This window comes from Prunus avium, chromosome 2 (genome assembly GCF_965620075.1).
Source record: "Prunus avium chromosome 2, drPruAviu1.hap1.1, whole genome shotgun sequence".
In the NCBI taxonomy this organism is placed as follows: Eukaryota; Viridiplantae; Streptophyta; class Magnoliopsida; order Rosales; family Rosaceae; genus Prunus; species Prunus avium.
This window is the reverse complement of record NC_142285.1, coordinates 41,473,766-41,490,416: the sequence shown is the minus strand read 5'-3', so window position 1 is coordinate 41,490,416 and position 16,651 is coordinate 41,473,766. Positions and strand designations below refer to the sequence as shown.

Below are 16,651 nucleotides of genomic sequence, written 5' to 3'. Positions count from 1 at the left end.
AATTAATATGATAATCAGGAATGTATATACATTATATACAGATTATATTTCAACAGTCAACCCAAAATGTACACGGGCTATTGATCTAGGTGATCCGCATCTGACCTCGGCCAATGCATTAAGACTCTTTTTTATTGAGGGATCCTTTAAATAAAAATTATTTGAGGAACATCATTTAGGATCCTTACAAATAGTTTTTCAACTATCCAAATAATTTATTTCTAAAGTCTATATTCATAGATCATCTTTGTAAAAAATTAGACAAATCAGAAACCGTTTCGATATCTAATTATGTCCTATAAAATCAATGAACACGATGCTTCAAGAAAATACTAAAATTTCAATAATTCAATTGAGTGGTCAAAGTATATAGAATTCAAGTGATTTTTTTATAGAGATGATCTTTGAATAAGTATCTACAAAATAAACGGTTTGGATTAGTGAAACACAATATGGAGTAGGCTATATATATATAGCTTCCATTGAGGAATTCCTCAAATAAGCTTGTTTAAGGGACACCTTTGTAGGGCTTATTCCGTACTGTATCCCACTTCTTCACCATATATATATATTCACACTAGAAACTAATAGACGACATTGTGGTTGGTGAATATTGAAAATTAAATGGAAACCCGGAAACTAACAGGCGCCAGAAAAAAGAAAAAAAAAGAAATGTATAGAGTCTCATTGACTTTAGTCTTAATCTTTTAATATTTTTGTAGGAAAATTTTGAAGAGCAGTATGATGACGATGATCGGAAAATTGATGGGTAGGGCAAATGTATCTTCAACATGTCCCTTTCTGCGTTGGCTTCCCGTGCAGCCTCCAATAAACCTATGTAAAGGTACATTCATCCGGACAGTGTGCTTTTTTGAATGTACAGGAGAAAGGAGATGAACGACCCCACTAGTTAGACTTTTTGCATAATTACTGGTTAATCCGTACTGATAATTCCTACTTAATTACTTTAGTTACGTACCTGTACTGAGCTTCTGTGATGAGATTCCTTGCCATCCCAACCAATGGCCCAAATTTAGGGTTAACTCTTGCGTTTTGGACTCAACCACAGGGTGTGGAAAATGTTTAAGATTCAAAATTAGGGTTTTAGTTCTCAGTTTTTAACTTCAAAATCCAAGAGTTCGAAGTAAATTTTTAATTAAGTCCTTATAAATAAATAAAAAGACTGCCTCTCATTGCATATATTTGCTAACTGATTAAGTGATTTTGAATAGGGAAGAGTCACTTCTGGGGAGGAGGTGTTTCTCCCTAGAATTCTCCAAAAAGGTTCTTTTTCACTTATTCAAAATCACTCTCAAACGAGTATACTACTGTACACACACGTGTAGTAATATTAAACTAGATAAATTTTTTTCCTTGTTGTGTGGGGCTTGACCTAAAATATCTATTTAAAACTAGATAAAGAGTGGTACTTTTTTCTAAGAAACTTGTCCAAGATGAAGAAGGCACGCCAGACTTTTGTCTATAACTCTAATGTACGTTAATATATATTTTTCATTAATTTTAGAATGAATTATTTATATTTATTTAAATTAAGAAAAGTATTATAATTTGGAGAAATCCCACCCACTCTGACGGCCGATTTGGATCTGTGGGATACAAAGATGAAGATGACAAATCCCGTTGCCGTCCCGAACAACCTTCAAGGGGATTTCCATGGTGCTTTGTGGGCCAAGTGATTGATTGATACACTGCACCCATTAACGCCCTAAGCTTCTTATGCTCCAATGGCGCACATGAGCGATTATTTATTGGCCATTGGGTTTGGTAAAGCTATTTTTAAAGCCATTGGGCTCATCACTTTTTCTCATTGCCATTATTTCTTAGTAAGATCCGAAATGAACAAGAAATTTCATCCTCAGAGACGATTGATTGATCATTATCGACTTTAATTTTTATTTTTATATATTTTATATATATAATTTTATTGTATTTCACTGGTGAAACCCGAGGGTAAGTTGTAAATTAACATGAAGAAAAAACACTCATCACTTTTTGGAGTGGGTTTGCAATTGCAATTACTGATCACTTTGTAAATAATTAACAATTGCAGATTATAATTATGCCACATTGACCACTTAAAACTCTCATATTATATATCCGTTCCCTAGCTAAGCCAGTACACAACTAATATAATGATCACCTAGCTAACCAATAGTTGTTCGCCAAGTGGCAGCAGACCCATACTACTGTTTTGCCTTGTCCGAAACACATTTGCTTGATGATGATCATGTTCAGCCACCGAGGAGGCTTTGGTCCTCTTAGCGGATTTTGGCGGCGTTGTTGAAGCAGCCGCAGCGGTCTCTGCCTCGGGCTCTTTGCGCTTGCCGGTGACTCGGACAGGCGGTGGCTCATTCAAGCCAATCCGGTGGGGGAAATTGAGCAAAGCCTTGGAGCCACGCATGCGGTATGCGGCTCGGTCATAAGCCAGAGCCGCTTCCTCAGAAGTCTCGTAGGTCCCGAGCCAAACTCTAGCTCCATTTTTAGCCGGGTCCCGAATCTCAGCGGCGAACTTCCCCCACGGCCTCTGCCTTACCCCTCTATAATGCCTCCCTCTCGCCACCCCGGACTTTGGCGCCTTATTTTGATCAGCTGCATCAACTACTTGCGCTTGCTTCTGATCATCATGATGATCATGTTCAAAGGGCAGGGTGATTGGAGCATTATTGACATCTTGGTATTGTTGGAATTGGGTGAAAAAGTTTGGGAGCGCATGATGGTGATCAAAGGGATCATAGAGGAGGGGCTCAGGCTTGACATATTCGTACAAGCTGTGATCGGGTAACCAGCCGAAGCTAAGAGCATCGTTGAGGGAGCTGTAGACAATCATGTCCTCCGAGTCATCAACTTTGAATGGCAAATCTCCCCACTGTTCTGTTAAGCATGGTATCAGAGATTGATTATTATCACTCATGATCACCAGCTTGTAATGGCTTAATTGCTAGAGAGAAGAAGAAGAAGAAGAAGAAGAAGAAGAAGGAGGAGGAAATATGAGGAGTGACTTACGAATTTTGGAAGAGGAGGTAAACAAGAGTATATATAGAAGCGGGGGAGGGGATCTGCAGAACCAAGATATTACATAAATATCTTTTTCTATTTTCTTAATTTGGGAATTTTATTTATTATTTATTTGTAAGAAAATGATTTGTGAGTTTTTTTTAATTTTCTTTCCTTTTTATCTTTCTTTGTAATATGAATGGGAATTTAAAGGTTGACAACTAGTGGGCAAAATGGTTGGGAGAGGGAGGGGGAGGTGGGGGTTTCTTTCTTTCACGTGACTAATATACGTACGTGAGTGAATGGGTCGAAGTGCTGATGTCATGGGGTTCCGTTATCCTTGTGCCAGGTGTATGCATGATGACAGGTTAAATTTCTTTCTTTCCGTCATTTTCCAGTTTCTGCATGCGTGTGAAAACCGAAACCTGCAAATTTAACAACCCAGCTATGTGTTTGCAGCTGTGGTCTGTGGGGATGATTTATTTTCTCACAAAGAGCTTCAATAATATTTAATTTTCTGTAATAATATAATTTCATATATACAAATTATAATATTGTTAACTGTGATGCTACAGCTTACGTCATCAGAAGCAACTAGTCAAATTGCACACTGAAAAAAATGATGGGTCTTTTGCTCCCCCGCACCACTAGACTTATAATATCAATTTTAAATTCCTTATTTTTCTTTTCATTTAACAAACCAAATTCCGGAAAATTTATTATTATTTTTATATATACAAGTGCAACTAACCTAATTTATTTTTTGCTTTATTGAGATGAATATCTGATTTTTCTGGTCCGTATATCATGCTCATATCTCTACGCTGTGTATATGCCAACAACTTTAGTAGCTTGTTTAATCAAACATGCTTTAGTTTACTTGTTTTCATGATTTTCATTAGGAGGTATATCTATTCAACCATTTTTTTTAATCACATACCGACTCTTTAAAAATGTTTCTACTTTGACTCTCACACATTTTTAATTACAAAATTATCGTTTCTTTGTGTTTAAAAATATATTTGATGCAACCATGTGAACCGTGTAAGTCCAAGTTGGTTCAATCGTCTATGTGAATTTGCGCCAGAATCGGACTGGACCAAATTGAACTAGAAATCTTTTTTGATTCCTTTAATGAGTGTACCCCACTACCTTGAGCAAAGGCCTTGTTTGTTATCTTTTTTCCCGTCAAGTTCATTCATCACTCTGAATTGATTCTCTATATATCATTTTCAAATTTGTCCTCTTAATTAATTTAATTTGGCAACATATAATACAAGCAATTTGTCAAAGTAATTAAGCAAAAAGTAAAGATTAGCTTAAGATGCGTTTAATTTCTACGTGGGAAGACTTGATAAAGCTTGACCTAGATGTTGCTAGTCGCCCATGAATTAATGCGTATCTCCCAACTGAGAGAGGGAAGGGAAGGGAAGGGAACTTTTCTTTCAGCATGTGAAATGATTTGATTCTGAGCTGAGGCCCAGTTCACACCTTCAAATAAAATTACATTATTATGTGGTTTGCTCAGAGAGATGTTATTGCCTTTGCATACCTTTTTTAAGTTTTGAATGAATTCTGAAGTTGACCCAGGATATTTTTTTTAGTATGAGGATTGAGGAGGTAGGTAGGAACCAAAAAAAAAAAAAAAACCAACGTACGTAGCTAAAATTCTTTGTAATTAATTGATCAACGACTTATTGATTGAAAAAAAAAGAACATAATAACTTCATTTTCACTATTAGAAAAGCTTGATATAAGCCGCGGATTTTGATGTTGAACCCTTTTTACTTATGATATTTTGAGTCAATATATAAAAGCCTGGGAAAACATGTGCAGACTCCAGCAATTTTACTCCGTTGTTGTAATACATTTGAGTATTAATTAATTTAGAGGATGAAGAAAAATTGTTGCTAGTACTTATGAGTGATTATGCTTTGTGGGCCAAATATTGACTAAATGATAACTTCCTCCAAAAACTATAATTATATCCGTGGTCTAACTTTTTCCAATTATTGGAAAAACAAGGTCACTTTATGTATCCGGATCATATTACAGACCAATTGAAAAAAATCCACTTAACATGTGTGGCACATTTGCACCGCGGTGCAGGGCAAATAAAATGGAAAATGCAGATGAGTGCATTTAAAACATTTCCAATTATATACATAACAATTGGGTCTCAAAGCATCTTTTTTCTGATGTTGACGAAATTTGTACATGCACAGGAGAAGTTGTCTCTGATTTTCCATCCGAGTCAGAGCATAGGGGGATGGTGGTTGGTGAGCCCTGTTTTCAGTTAATCCAGCCAAATTAACACCACTTTATTCAAATTAATTTGGCATTGGTTTGAACTTTAAATAACACCACTTGTTTTTATGCATATCTTCTTCTTCTTCTTCTTCTTCTTCATGCACTTAAATATATAAGTTATAACTACACTTAAATATATAATTAAGTACTTTTTGACGAAAGAAAGTCTTTGTGGTTTTTAGCCTAACTTTAATTCATCTGAGCATTAGAATCAATAGTATAATCGCATCTTAACCAAACTCAAGGTCACTGACTCACTGAGGCAAGCTTTTTTAAAAAAATAGGGGAAAATTTCCTATTGCAAACAGTTTAGACACTAAATTTAAATCACTGATAAAGTAATTAAATCTTTGTGAATGTGACATACATATGAGAGAAGAAAAAAGGTCAAAAGTTACTTTTAGGGGCTTGAAATTCAACTACTAATTCCAATTTTTGAAGAACCCTAAATCCAAATGGCCAATTTCAAGTCATAATATGAAATGGGGGACAGTTTCAAACGAGCTTTTACGTTCAAGGATTTCAGACGAGCTTTTATGTTCAGAGTAGATTAGTAACGTTTGTTCTTCGTTTTTGCTAAATTTTAAAGTGAAAGGAATCAAATTCAGAAACAAGAAAGAAACACTTGGTCAAAAACATTATCTGCAGACAGCATTAATTTTGATGATTGGTTCTTCTCTTACATTGTGGAATTGAGTGGTGGAAAACTTATTTTTAAAGGTATTTATTAAGAAAGAGAGAAGGTCAAGGTCTTCAGGGAAAGGTTTCCATGAACAACTTCCATTTAAATGAAAAGTAGTCATCTCTACTTTTTTGAACTTGTCGCTATAACTTAACTTAATTAGGGGAAAGAACTTTTGGATATTGATCCACAACTTTAACCAACTCCATCAAATACATTCGTTGGCCTCCCACAATTGCAAATTCTATGTCCATTTTCTTCAACTTTTGTCCCATTTCATACTTCAAAACACAAATTACACATCCTCTGAATCTGAATTGCTCAACCAAATCGGATTCCACAGGGTAATTTGGGAAATAATAACTTCATGAAGTTGGAATATAATAAGAAGAGAATTGGGTCAAAATCAGTCCAGTCCAGTATGTGATTTGGGTTGGGTTGGACTGAAACTTATGAAATTTGAAATCAATTGGGGCTTAGCCCAACTTAATATATAAGATCATTCTTATCTGATGCCTTCGAACTCTCCACACCCTTCCCAATAATCTCGACACTCTCTTTACTCCTCAACAGATCACTCAAATAACGACAAACGACGTGTCGCGAAACGAAGCCAGTTCATTACATGCAGCCCCTGCATGAGAAGCTCGTCAACACGTGCCCTGCCTTCCCTCTACACGTGCCACCCCAACTCATATCCTCCCTCTTATATAAACCCTAACCCACCAATGCACCCAATATCACCAAGACTAGCACATTTTGTTCATAAAATCAGACCCAAATTTTTCATCAATTCAACCATCTTGAGAGAATGGCCGATCAGCACTTCCAGCAGCCCCTTAATTTCCAAGGCAGCTATGGCCAGCAGCAACCCAAGTCTTACCAGGTGGCCAAGGCGGCCACTGCAGTCACCGCGGGTGGCTCCCTGCTAGTGCTCTCCGGTTTGGTCCTTGCTGGCACGGTCATTGCTTTGACCATCGCCACTCCGCTGCTCGTCATATTCAGTCCGGTTCTTGTCCCTGCTTTGATCACCGTGGCGCTGATAACGATGGGGTTCTTGACTTCCGGTGGATTTGGTGTGGCGGCCGTCACGGTGTTGTCGTGGATCTACAAGTACGTCACCGGGAAGCAGCCACCAGGGGCTGACCAGCTGGACCAGGCTCGTCATAAGCTGGCTGGGAAGGCGAGGGATGTTAAGGACAGGGCTGAGCAGTTTGGTCAACAGCATGTCCCCTCTGGTCAGCAACAGAGTTCTTAAATACTATGTCAATGCACTGCCATCAAATCCTTGTAGTTGATCATCAGGCGACAAGAATAATTGGAGTTTATATAGATCATCAGGCCCTCCCATTGGTTGTGTGTGTCTGTAATTTCGTGTGTATTGAGTTGTTTTAGTGAATGTGTCTGTCTGTCTGTTATTTTGTTAATTTAATAATGTACGTTTATTTCTGTGTCTTCTCTTGTAATGAGTTGAATATTTGGGACCTTTTTCCCTTCCAAAAAAGACCTAAATAAATAAATAAATAAAAAAGAAACGTACGTTATTGTGCATTTTTTATATTTTCCTCCCATTTCCTGCCATAATAACAATATTTGCTTGTGGAATCTGTGCGATTTGCTCCCACCGAAAAACGGGAAACTTTAGCCAAAAGAAAAAGAAAGAAGGTGTTTGCTTGCTAGCTACTTGGGACTGTGTAATACGTGTCGCAATGTATGGCACTTTGCCAGTGTTTGTTGGATCTTCCAAGAAAAAAGTATTAATTGTTGACCAAAATCTGTTTTACCTCATCACCCATAATTGGGTTAACATGTCATCCACTATGTTTGTATTTGTTTCATATAAGGCATGTACATATTTCACACTGAGATAATCACGGAGAGATTTTTAGGAGAGTGGCAGCCGACCTCCTATTGCTTGCTTGTGTAGAAACAGGAAGGCATGGTACCCAGTTTTGTGGGATTTGATTGTGAAGTTACGTGAGGTCAACTTTGGTGTCAACACAACCCAAGAGTAGTCACTCAAACATGAAAATTCACAAGGTAAACATAACATAAACCAAAAGAACCAAATTTTACCAAAAAATTAGAACAAAAAGAAAATCCAAAACCCTAATAAACACGAAAGTGTTTTTTTAATTATCTTTCTCACGTCCATTACCTCACCGAAGGAGGTCCCAAAACCCCTCCCACGTTAGATCCGCTGCCTCCACCGTTCGAAGAGCCTCCGCCCATTTCCACCGCTTCTAGCATTTGAAGAGATGGGGCGACTGCCAACATCTTTCCTACACCACCCATGCCAAAACTTGCATACCAACCCAGGGAAAGGATGGCGAGAGTTAAGACTTGTAATCTCGAGTTCTGAAAGAGGTAATTAATTAGTCAAGGTTCTGTGTACCTAGCCAATCAGTCAACTACAAGGAAATGAAGTCATCTTCCTTTGCAATTTTCGCATTTGTCTTTAACATCAACTCCTGATTTCTTTCTCATGCCCAACAACTACCATCTCCAACGGAAGGAAGGAGGACAAACCCAAAAATTGGGATTTTTAATACAAATTCATGCAAATTGTAGATAGATATATATGTGATATGTCACAAACTCAGTTATATTCTTTTTATCTACTACTGGGGGTTTAAAAAGCATTAAAAAATTAACCTAAGTTATCCTGAGTAAAAAATTAATAAGTTAATGGAGCTGCAGAAAGAAGACTGAGAGCGAGAGGAGTGAAGGTGAAGACTGTATCAGCACAGAATGCGAAGCTTCTCTTTTCCATCACAATGTCCTGTCCTTGACCTCCTCTATTTCTACTCAGACTTCACAAACAACTTCACTTGAAACACAAAACCAAGCAGAGAAAATGGATGAGTTTGGTCTTCAAGATCTCTTTGCCTCAGAATCTGACCACATGCCCTCACAAAATTCCTTAAGCTGCTCAAAAGACCCAGATTTCTACTATGCATTTCGCCTCGAAGCCATTTCTCTGTTTTTACAGGTAAAAGAGTGAAATAGAAGAAGAAGAAGAAGAAGAAAAGAATACTTGTGAGCTCTGTTTCTTTAGTTAATTTCTCTCTTCTTGTCATGATTTATCAAGCACAATATTCTGTAATTAAAGAGCTTGATTTTCTTGAATTTGGTGAAGGAGGCGACAGCGTGAGGGTTAAAAAAAATCTATAAATTTTTTTTATAAAAAAAAACAAACAAAAACCGCCTAGACCCGCCTAGGCTGTCGCCTAGAGCCTAGGCCAAATTTTTTATATTTTATATTTATTTATTTTTTTGATGATTCTATCCCCTTTAATTTCTGATGATTCAACGCAGATTTTTGACGTTGAGAGGTATTGAAGATATGGAAAGATTACAAAATATATTGTACATTATTTGTTACCTTGTATGGGAATAGTCAACTTCTCTGTTAAGGCTCGTACAAATTAGTGCCTTTAACTTAGGATTTAAATTACCTTCCTTAGGTAGTCTTATTAGCTTTATATATTGGCCTTCTTCTGTATTGCAAATATACGAACTATACGAGATATTATTTCACATGGTATCAGAGCCTACACTGGTCTCTGTTAAAACCCTAAACCTCCTTTCAAGCCTCTCTTCACCCTACAATCACTATATCTCTTGACCAGTCAGTCATGGCTGCTAATCAATCATCATCTCAGAAGCCTTTTTATCATTGCAATTTTTGCAAACCTGAGTAAAAAATTAATAAGTTAATGGAGCTGCAGAAAGAAGACTGAGAGCGAGAGGAGTGAAGGTGAAGACTTTATCAGCACAGAATGCGAAGCTTCTCTTTTCCATCACAATGTCCTGTCCTTGACCTCCTCTATTTCTACTCAGACTTCACAAACAACTTCACTTGAAACACAAAACCAAGCAGAGAAAATGGATGAGTTTGGTCTTCAAGATCTCTTTGCCTCAGAATCTGACCACATGCCCTCACAAAATTCCTTAAGCTGCTCAAAAGACCCAGATTTCTACTATGCATTTCGCCTCGAAGCCATTTCTCTGTTTTTACAGGTAAAAAAATGAAATAGAAGAAGAAGAAGAAGAAAAGAATACTTGTGAGCTCTGTTTCTTCAGTTAATTTCTCTCTTCTTGCATATTGGTCTAAACTTGTCATGATTTATCAAGCACAATATTCTGTAATTAAAGAGCTTGATTTTCTTGAATTTGGTGAAGGAGGCGACAGCGTGAGGGTTAAAAAAAATCTATAATTTTTTTTTTTTTAATAAAAAAAAAAAAACAAAAACCGCCTAGACCCGCCTAGCACCTAGGCCGAATTTTTTATATTTTATATTTTATATATATATTTTTTTTTGATGATTCTATTGCCTTTAATTTCTGATCACTACTACAAAAAACACTTTGCGTGACGAATGATTTTTGGTCTCGCAAAGGAAAATTTCATCGCGCAAAGTTTGCGCGACGAAATTTTGGTCGCGCAAGTTTTGTCGCGCAAAACTCGTGGAGAAAGGGTTTGCGCGACAGTGAAAATTCTTCGTCGCACAAAGCCACTTTGCGCGACGAAGGATAACAACTTGAGCGACGAATCAGGACGACTTTGCGCGACGAAAATAATAACTTTGCGCGACGAATATTAATTACTTCGCGCGACGAATCCTAAAAACTTTGCGCGACGGACAATAACAACTTTGCGCGACGAATATTAATTACTTTACGCGACGAATATTATCTACTTTGCGCGACGAATAATATCTCCTTTGCGCAACGAAAGTTAATGTCACGCAAGTGTACTTTGCGCGACGAATGTTAACGTCGCTCAAAGGTTTGCGCGACGAAATATTCATTTTTTGAAAATTTTTCTTTTTTGAAAATTTTAAACTAAAATAAACTAATTTAATAGTTTGCGCGACGAAATATTTTGTCCCGCAAGGTTTTTGACATTTTTTATTATTATTTCTCTTATATCAATTTCATTATATTAATTTTTTTAAATTTAATTTAATTGTATGATTTTATTTTTCTTAATTACTTTAATTTAAATTGACATATTCAAAATAAAATTACATAAGAAAAATAGTGATCAAATTATCCAATATACATAATATTCAAAATGTACACTTAAATTAACAAAGTACAATAATAAAATCTACAAGCCTCTTATATCAAATCCTCAACTTTAGCCATCAAAGCCTCAACAATTCCCTACCAAAAAAAAAAAAACAAATAAATATTGTCAAATAACAAAACAATAACATAAAATAATGACAAATAATTGGCATAAACTCAAAACTAACTCCAAAAACACATATTAATGAAAAAAATTTAAAATTTACAGAGAAGTGAGTGTGAGAGAATTAGAGAAGATAGTGAGAGAGAGATGAGAGAGTGAGTGAGAGATGATGAAAAGAGAGATGAGAGAGTGAGTGAGAGAGAGAGAGAGAGAGATAGTGAAGAGAGAGATGAGAGATTAAGTGAGAGGAGTGAGTGTGAGAGAAATGGTAGGATTTGGGGAGTGGGAAAGAGAGAAATGGTAGGATTTAGAAGACATTGAGAAAATGGTGGAGGAGTTATTTTGCTTTTAAAGAACGTATCACTTTGCGCGACGAAACAATATATTGGTCGCGCAAAGTGTTTAAAAAAAGTTTTAAAACAAATTCCCATTTTCGGTGCCCGCCAAATTTTTTCAGTTTTGCGCGACGAATTTCTGGTCGCCCAAACTTTTGCGCGACCAAAATATTCCCGCGTCCCATTTTTGGTGCCCGCCGAATTTTTAGAGTATACTTTCACTACTACAAAAACCACTTTGCGCGACGAATGATTTTTGGTCGCGCAAAGGAAAATTTCGTCGCGCAAACTTTGCGCGACGAAATTTTGGTCGTGCAAATTCTGTCGCGCAAAACTCGTGGAGAAAGGGTTTGCGCGACGGCCAAAATTATTCGTCGCACAAAGCCACTTTGCGCGACGAATCATGACAACTTTGCGCGACGAATCCTGAAAACTTTGCGCGACGGACAATAACAACTTTGCGAGACGAATATTAATTACTTTACGCGACGAATATTATATACTTTGCGCGACGAAAGTTAATGTCGCGCAAGTGTACTTTGAGCGACGAATGTGGACGTCGCGCAAAGGTTTGCGCGACGAAATATTCATTTTTTTTAATTTTTGTTTTTTGAAAATTTTAAACTAAAATAAACTAATTTAATAGTTTGCGCGACGAAATATTTTGTCGCGCAAGGTTTTTGACATTTTTTATTATTATTTCTCTTATATCAATTTCATTATATTAATTTTTTTAAATTTAATTTAATTGTATGATTTTATTTTTCTTAATTACTTTAATTTAAATTGACATATTCAAAATAAAATTACATAAGAAAAATAGTGGTCAAATTATCCAATATACATAATATTCAAAATGTACACTTAAATTAACAAAGTACAATAATAAAATCTACAAGCCTCTTATATCAAATCCTCAACTTTAGCCATCAAAGCCTCAACAATTCCTACACACAAAAAAAAAAAAAAAAAATTGTCAAATAACAAAACAATAACATAAAATAATGACAAATAATTGGCATAAACTCAAAACTAACTCCAAAAACACATATCAATGAAAAAAATTTAAAATTTACAGAGAAGTGAGTGTGAGAGAATTAGAGAAGATAGTGAGAGAGAGATGAGAGAGTGAGTGAGAGTGAGAGATGATGAAAAGAGAGATGAGAGAGTGAGTGAGAGAGAGAGAGAGAGAGAGAGAGAGATAGTGAAGAGAGAGATGAGAGATTAAGTGAGAGGAGTGAGTGTGAGAGAAATGGTAGGATTTGGGGAGTGGGAAAGAGAGAAATGGTAGGATTTAGAAGACATTGAGAAAATGGTGGGGGAGTTATTTTGCTTTTAAAGAACGTATCACTTTGCGCGACGAAATAATATATTGGTCGCGCAAAGTGTTTAAAAAAAATTTTAAAAAAAATTCCCATTTTCGGTGCCCGCCAAATTTTTTCAGTTTTGCGCGACGAATTTCTGGTCGCCCAAACTTTTGCGCGACCAAAATATTCCCGCGTCCCATTTTTGGTGCCCGCCAAATTTTTAGAGTATACTTTGCGCGACGAATATTTATATATTGGTCGCGCAAAGTCGAAATTTTTTTTAAAAAAATCCCATTTTTGGTGCCCGCCAAATTTTTAGAATATATACTTTGCGCGACGAATAATTATATATTGGTTGCGCAAAGTCAAATTTTTTTAAAAAAAATCCCATTTTTGGTGCCCGCCAAATTTTTAGAGTATATACTTTGCGTGACGAATAATTATATATTGATCGCGCAAAGTCGAAATTTTTTTATTATTTTAAAAATTCCATTTTTAGTGCCCGCCAAATTTTTAGAGTATACTTTGCGCGACGAATATTTATATATTGGTCGCGCAAAGTCGAAATTTTTTTTATTTTTAAAATTCCCATTTTGGGTACACGCCCAAATTTTGAGAGTATACTTTGCGCGACGAAATACCAATTGGTCGCGCAAAGTCTTAAAAAATATTTAAAGCTAGTAATAAATACATATACTATTCAATTTCTTAAGAGTTATACGTACAAAATAAATAAATTTAAAGCTACTCAACGATCCAACCGTCAAACTTGTTTGTTTATACTTCGAGATCATATACACCAAAATTCAGAAAAAATAAACATTAAGAGATCAATTAATGGGACAAAACATTTCGACGGTTATAAACGAAAAATCATGATTTAACGGTTATTTCAACCCTGATTTTGATGATTTTTTACAGCTACACTCCTTGACCCTATATGAATACAATGATTGCATTCGATCGTCAATTTAAAATATTTACACTAGTAGATACCACAAAATCGTATGTTATATTCACTCTTATTTGTTAGTGAATATATTGTTTTCATGGCATACGCATTCTACGAAACTAGTTTCAACGATCCAACCGTCAAATTTGTTTGTTTACACTTCGAGATCATATACGCCAAAAATCGGAAAAAATAAACATTCAGAGATTAAGTAATAGGACAAAAAATTTCAACGGTTATAAACGAAAAATCAAGATTTAACGGTTATTTCAACTCTGATTTTCATGATTTTTTACAGCTACACTCCTTGACCCTATATGAATACAATGATTGCATTTGATCGTCAATTTAAAATATTTACACTAGTAGATACCACAAAATCTTATGTTATATTTAATAAAAGTATAAATAAACTCTTATTTGTTAGTGAATATATTGTTTTCATGGCATACGCATTCTACGAAACTAGTTTCAACGATCCAACTGTCAAATTTGTTTGTTTACACTTCGAGATCATATACGCCAAAAATCGGAAAAAATAAACATTCAGAGATTAAGTAATAGGATAAAACTTTTCGACGGTTATAAACGAAAAATCACGATTTAACGGTTATTTCAACTCTGATTTTCATGATTTTTTACAGCTACACTCCTTGACCCTATATGAATACAATGAACCACTTCGATCGTCAATTTAAAATATTTACACTAGTGGATACCACAAAATCTTATGTTATATTTAACAAAAGTATAAATAAACTCTTAATTGTTAGTGAATATATTGTTTTAATAGCATATGTATTCTATGAAACCAGTTTCAACGATCCAACCGTCAAACTTGTTTGTTTATACTTCGAGATCGTATACCCCAAAAATCGGAAAAAATAAACATTCAGAAATCACGTAATGGGACAAAACTTTTCGATGGTTATAAACAAAAATCACGATTAAACGGTTATTTTAACTCCGATTTTGATGATTTTTTACAGTTACATTCCTTGACCCTACATGAATACAATGAACCAATTTGATCGTCAATTTAAAATATATATTTTCTAACAAAAACCCAATCCGAACTACAATAATATATTTTTCTAACAAAATAATTTTTTTTATTTTTGTCCAGACTTTGCGAGACGAAGATTATTATTTCGTCCCTCAAAGTCATCCACATTTTTTTTTAAAATTTAATTTTAGTAAAGACTTTGCGTGACGAAGATTATTATTTCGTCGCGCAAAGTCATCCAAATTTTTTTTTATTTTTTTATTTAATTTTAGTAAAGACTTTGCGAGACGAAGATTATTATTTCGTCGCGCAAAGTCATCCAAATTTTTTTTATTTTTTTATTTAATTTTAGTAAAGACTTTGCGAGACGAAGATTATTATTTCGTCGCGCAAAGGCATCCAAAAATTTTTAAAAATAATTTTTTATTTATTTATTTTTGTAAATACTTTGCGAGACGAAGATTATTATTTCGTCGCGCAAAGTCATCCAAATTTTTTATTTTATTTTATTTAATTTTAGTAAAGACTTTGCGAGACGAAGATTATTATTTCGTCGCGCAAAGTCATCCAAATTTTTTTTTATTATTTTATTTAATTTTAGTAAAGACTTTGCGAGACGAAGATTATTATTTCGTCGCGCAAAGTCATCAAATTTTTTTTTTATTTTTTTATTTAATTTTAGTAAAGACTTTGCGAGACGAAGATTATTATTTCGTCGCGCAAAGGCATCCAAAATTTTTTAAAAATAATTTTTTATTTATTTATTTTTGTAAATATTTTGCGAGACGAATCATTATTCGTCGCGCAAAACTCTGTGCACCAAATTCTAGTATTCGTCACGCAAAGTTATTATTCGCGACGATTCTTTGCCGTCGCGCAAAGTTTTGTCGCGCAAAGTGACTTTGTGCGACGATTTGTTTTTCGTTGCGCAAAATTGAGTCGCTTAAGACTTTGAGCGACGATGATTTATATTTGTCGCGCAAAGTCACTTTGCGCGACGAATTTTGTTTCGTCGCGCAAGGGGTTTTTTTTAGTAGTGTTTGCGCGACGAATATTTATATATTGGTCGCGCAAAGTCGAAATTTTTTTTTTAAAAAAACCCATTTTTGGTGCCCGCCAAATTTTTAGAGTATATACTTTGCGCGACGAATAATTATAAATTGGTCGCGCAAAGTCGAAATTTTATTTTCAAAATTCCCATTTTTGGTAACCGCCAAAATTTTTAGAATATATACTTTGCGCGATGAAAAATTATATATTGGTCGCGCAAAGTCGAAAATGTTTTTTTTTAAAAAAATTCCCATTTTTGGTAACCGCCAAAATTTTTAGAATATATACTTTGCGCCACGAATAATTATATATTGGTCGCGCAAAGTCGATTATTTTTTTTTTAAATTCCCATTTTTGGCACATGCCCAAATTTTGAGAGTATACTTTGCGCGACGAAATACTAAATTGGTCACGCAAAGTGTTAAAAAACATTTAAAGCTACTAATAAATACATATACTATTCAATTTCTTAAGTGTTATACGTACAAAATAAATAAATTTAAAGCTACTCAACGATCCAACCATCAAACTTGTTTGTTTATACTTCGAGATCATATACACCAAAATTCAGAAAAAATAAACATTAAGAGATCAATTTATTGGACAAAACATTTCGACGGTTATAAACGAAAAATCATGATTTAACGGTTATTTCAACCCTGATTTTGATGATTTTTTACAGCTACACTCCTTGACCCTATATGAATACAATGACTGCATTCGATCGTCAATTTAAAATATTTACACTAGTAGATACCACAAAATCTTATGTTATATTTAATAAAAGTATAAAT

General features: G+C 35.0%; 2 protein-coding genes across 2 annotated transcripts; one reads left to right on the top strand and one right to left on the bottom strand.

Moving 5' to 3' along the window:
* Window positions 1-1,989: 1,989 nt before the first annotated feature.
* On the bottom strand, window positions 1,990-3,056 carry LOC110764668 (ethylene-responsive transcription factor 2-like). Its single transcript, XM_021967679.2, has one exon. The coding sequence runs from the start codon at window positions 2,930-2,932 to the stop codon at window positions 2,162-2,164; it is 771 nt and encodes a 256-aa protein (XP_021823371.1). The 5' UTR covers window positions 2,933-3,056; the 3' UTR covers window positions 1,990-2,161.
* A 3,678-nt stretch (window positions 3,057-6,734) lies between these two features.
* LOC110764758 (oleosin 1) lies at window positions 6,735-7,558 on the top strand. The gene has a single exon (XM_021967781.2). It carries the CDS (start codon window positions 6,819-6,821, stop codon window positions 7,263-7,265), a length of 447 nt encoding a protein of 148 aa, XP_021823473.1. The 5' UTR covers window positions 6,735-6,818; the 3' UTR covers window positions 7,266-7,558.
* Window positions 7,559-16,651: the final 9,093 nt, after the last annotated feature.